The sequence below is a fragment of the Carex rostrata genome, chromosome 1 (genome assembly GCF_964058835.1).
Source record: "Carex rostrata chromosome 1, lpCarRost1.2, whole genome shotgun sequence".
NCBI classification, from domain to species: domain Eukaryota; kingdom Viridiplantae; phylum Streptophyta; class Magnoliopsida; order Poales; family Cyperaceae; genus Carex; species Carex rostrata.
In genome coordinates, this window is record NC_135918.1 from 12,429,374 (window position 1) to 12,434,360 (window position 4,987).

At 33.2% G+C, this 4,987-nt stretch overlaps 1 protein-coding gene across 1 annotated transcript; it reads right to left on the minus strand.

Moving 5' to 3' along the window:
- Positions 1-1,017: 1,017 nt before the first annotated feature.
- On the minus strand, positions 1,018-2,781 carry LOC144566485 (peroxidase 2-like). Its single transcript, XM_078316520.1, has 2 exons — positions 2,426-2,781; positions 1,018-1,836 (listed from the first exon to the last, which is right to left on the minus strand). The coding sequence occupies exons 1-2, from the start codon at positions 2,672-2,674 to the stop codon at positions 1,075-1,077; spliced, it is 1,011 nt and encodes a 336-aa protein (XP_078172646.1). The 5' UTR covers positions 2,675-2,781; the 3' UTR covers positions 1,018-1,074.
- Between the last annotated feature and the right edge of the window lie 2,206 nt (positions 2,782-4,987).

Below are 4,987 nucleotides of genomic sequence, written 5' to 3' on the forward strand. Positions count from 1 at the left end.
TGGTTGGGGAGGGGGGACAATTATTTACGTAAAAATTGTTTACCTAATAGATATATATATTTATGTGCATAGGATTAAATAGTTGACAATGTCAATATTAATACCTGTAGAAAATAATTCCAGTACTAGAGTTTTGCTATCCCTAATGTAGTTATGGTAGTTATGGTACGTGCATAAATTTTGAGAATATTTTAGTGCGGATACTGTTATATATCACCTCCAAAAGATTTATACTCCTCTCTTTGATTGGTTCATTCTAGCCGGTTTAAAAAAAACTAAATCTAGCCGAACCAAACCAAATAATTAGACTGGTTTTAAAAAAATGAACCAAATCGATCTATTTAACCAAAAAAACTGAACGCTTTAATCTAAGCTCTCGCTTTGATTTAAAACCATCGATCTAAACCGGACCCGATGAACACCCTACTAATTAAAAGGTCCCTCCAACTATTTAGTATCCCAATTTGGTCGTCAACGGTCAATTTTTTCACTGGTCGATTGTACCATCAATTGCTAGAGCCAGTTTCTATTATTAACTAATTACTAAAAAAGGAACCAAATGGAGACGAGCTCTTGCTCCCTGCTCTCGCCGCGATCTATTATATCATTAAAATTTATATGAATTTGCAATTGAGTGAAAAATAACATCAAATGAAAGGCTGAGATACAATTCAACCTAAAATAATGGGGTTCTTCTTAAGGAGCACAACTTCATTAAGGCGGCCTGGTAACTAAATTACTAGCGTTTGATTTGGTTATATTTTATAGTTTTTCGTTTTTGTTGTAATGACACAATGAATGAAGTATACATGTCTTTATAAGATCTTATTTCACGTGAATCATGCAATTAGTTCAAGAAAAAATAACTCGAGCTTATAATTAAAGACACTATTAACCTTTTACAGTTTACATAATATGCAAATTTAAGATTGGAAGAATAGGAAAGTGAAGAAAAAAAACACACACACTGTAACAATTCAATAGAAATTAATGGAAAAGCTGGTACATAATAAAAGCATAAAAGGCAGGAAATAAAAGCAATCGAATTTCAAACAAGATAACTGCATAACATCCTCAGTTCACGAAACGACATGTGGGCCCCCTGACCTCGCCTGGTGACCCGGTGAGCACCTCAATGTTCCCCATTTTCACCATGGCGTTTATGAAATCTTGTTTAAATTTCTCAAGCTCCTTAGTGTAGGTCTCTACCTGGTTTTCGGTTTCAGTGCTGGTGAGCAAGGCCCAATCAGAGAAGAAAAGCGCAGTTCGTGATTCAACATTTTTGTAGTACTGTACATCTAGTTTATCCGGCATCACAAAGTCCTGTGGAACGACACCATCAGTGGTTGCATTCTGGGGATCGGGACAAAGGTTTCTCAATGAAGCGCCAAAGTTTTGGTCCATGGTGGGGTCAATGGTGGGGTAGAGGCGGCTGGTGAAGGACGAGCAATGAGATCTTCCGATGGAGTGGGACCCAGAAAGAGCGACCATTTCGGCAGTGGAGAGCCCCTTCCTTGCAAAGCTGGCCACAAGTTCAGTGAGATTGAAAAAGGGTGCGGGGAGATTTAGCAATGCCTCTGTACTGTTGGTAACCCTACCATCGAGCCTACCTGTCGGGATTTCGTAGTACATATTGCCTAGAAGGTATGTGGCATCACGGGCAGCCAATGCTATGATGTCAGCACATGAAACAGTTCCTTTGCACTCCTTTTCTAGCTCAGCCTTGGCTGCGTCGATCACTTCAAAGCCTCGGAGGCTCGGGAAGTTTGGAATGGCAAGCTTTTCTGGTTGAGGGTTTGCTTGAGTTGGGTCCAGGAGGACTGAAGCATCACAACCCTAGTGAGTCAAAAAGAATATGTAATTATGTCAATATGTCATTCGCTTAAAACATTAATTCATGCAATAATTCTTTAATTTCAATTAAATAATTGTCTTATATATAACAATGATGCATCTTCCAAATTACCCATAGGTCATGGTCAGTTTTGTGTTTGAACTTAGATTGTTAAATTATTTTTAATCATGCACAGCACTTGCATTGGGAGGTTCTGTCGGATGCATGGAGGCCATATCGATCGAAAATGTATATAGTACACTAAATCTGACTATTTACAAGAACAAATTAATTAACAGTTCAGCACTTGGTAGCATCCCTACATATATATGAAAAAAGACCTTATATGCAATAATAAATATCAACTTCTTGCAACAATATTCATGTGTGTCGTATAAGAAAAGGACCAGTTACAGATTGCGCGTAACTTTGCATTTAAGTACGTATATATGTATTAGTATTATTATTTTTTTTGTAGATCTACATATTGACGACCACTTTCCATATGGCGATTTCACAATAAAATGAAATAATATGCTGGAAAAAATTAAAAAGTACTGGGAATAAATAATTTAAAAGCAATAATATTACCCTGACAAAACAGTCATGAAAGAACAAGCGGATAAGACCAGCGCCTAAACCGGGATTGTTTTTAACATGATAACTGACGGTACTCTTCACAATTGACTCCGCCTTTGCACATTTTTCTTTGTAATAGCCGACCTTAAGATCACTGGTAGTGGTACCACCACATCCAGATGCTTCTGATACCGGAAGCAGGAGCTGGAGTGCTGTAGCAAATATAAGGCATGTGATCAAAATGGAAGTCTTGCTTTCCATCTTAATGGCAAAGTATATATTACAGGATAGTTGAAAGAGAAAGAATTAAGGAGAGCTGATGAGGAAGAATTGAAGGGATATGTTGAGTATTTATAGACAATGTGTCGTGGAAACATTCATGATGAGTGTTTGTGTGTGTGTATATATATATATATATTACTTTTATGGTTTTAAGTTGTAACTACTTTTATGTCTACTTTCAAGTTCTTTGGAGACAATGATTTAGTTCTCAGCATAGATCTTGCAAGTTACTCTAATATTAATTTTAGTGTTCGTAAAATATTCTCTTAGACTGACCGATCAATATGGCATAGTCATTCAAAACTGATCTATAGAAAAAAGAAAAACTGATGATAAAGAATTGGCCCATCAAAGTTATCGGTTGATTAGACTCAAACAGTTAGTAAAATTTTAACCAATGATAAAGAGGATGTCAATGTTGTTTTTCTATAGTAGTATACGCAGTGCAAATGCAGCTCGCAACTCTTTTTTTTTTAGTAAGAAACAGGAGTCGAAGCTCATCAATTTATTTCTGTATATATATATATATGAGGAGGGTTCAAATGCCTCCATGTTTTTGTGCCTCCATCATGCCTCTATCTTTCTCCATCATTTTCAAAGTTCAAACAGTCGATTCGAACCGCTCAACTTAACCTCCATACTAAAATATGTTTGGAGACCAAATTTTATATTTCTAGGAATTTTTTTACTATTTTTTTAGATAGGTACAAAATCAGTAAATCTGAACCATCTAAAAACAGTATTTTTGTACCTATCTAAAAATATAGTAAAAAAATTCCTAAAAATATAAAATTTGGTTTTCAAACATATTTTAGTATGGAGGTTAAGTTGAGCGGTTCGGATCGACTGTTTGAACTTTGAAAATGATGGAGAAAGATAGAGGCATGATGGAAGCACAAAAACATGGAGGCATTTGAACCCTCCTCATATATATATATATATATATATATATATATATAGACACACACACACACATAACTACAAAATTGTTTATTTAACATTTTTTAACATTGATACGTTTACAAGTAATAGAAAATTTTAAGTGATGTGTTTAAAAAAATTTACATGTAACCCCATGCATAAATTATGAACTAAATCGGTTTTAATAGTTTAACATTGTCATTTAAAATCCATACAGTAGGTTTAAAGTCCATAAGTCGTTTAAATGATGAACTATAATATATAGTTATATATATTATGCAATTCATAGCATCTTAGTCAAACTCATTGATGAAAATTCCAATTAAATTGGACTAGTAACGAAGGAAAAAAAAAATTGTCTAGTTTTTATATAGCCATGAGATTAAGAAATCAAAATGTAATTAGATATGACTCGAATTATATTGCTCACCGATGTCTCTGACTAGCCGATAAATTAAAATCGGCCTTACAAGTTAAAACACTATAAATTAAAGTTATATATGTTTCTAAATTTCATAATTTAAGAAGGACATGAATTACCAATTAATGATACAAGACATTATCACAAATCATTTTTTTGTTTACTTTGTAAGAATTAAAGAAGGCTTAGAAATCTCTCACCATAGTATGTCCACTGGATGTGAATCTAAAACCTCTTAAATGTAAATGTAATAGCTTACCACTTGAAGTACAAGTTAGATTTGAGCCATGTTTATGAGTATTGATCAAAATTTTATTTTATTTCATAACATCACATAGCAGTTGTAGCGTCAGTAATTGAATGCCCTAAAAGAATCAAATGTGTATGCCAATTCATCAATGTTCAATAATTAAATAAATTAAACATCAAATTAATCAAAAATGTCAGCAATTAGCTTTCTAGTACATTAAGATAAATTCATACTAAAATGATTTAAAATATATAAGAGTTCATTGCATGTTCTGGTTTAAAATATCAAAGGAAAAAATTTATGCACCAAAATTAATTACAATGAAACTGTTAAATATTCAGCACTTTTATCTAGTGTTTAATATATCATCTTAAAACTTTAATTATATTTTCGATGAATGTATAATTATTATTTTTATTATACGTGTGTGGCACTAGCAATGTCGATAATATAAGTTATTATTTTCAGGAATTGTTAGTTGTTAGTTGTTACAATGTCGCATACACCTTGGAGAGTAGACCCCAGTTGTATCCCAGTTATGACTTTTTTTGTTTACAAATAAAGAATTATTTAAGTTGGTAGATACCTTGGTGGCACAAGATCATTCAAATTAATAAAATATCCTGAAAATTATATATATTCTTTCATTAGCTCTCGACGACTAAAGGTTTATTAAACCTGCAATGATGAGATCAAACTG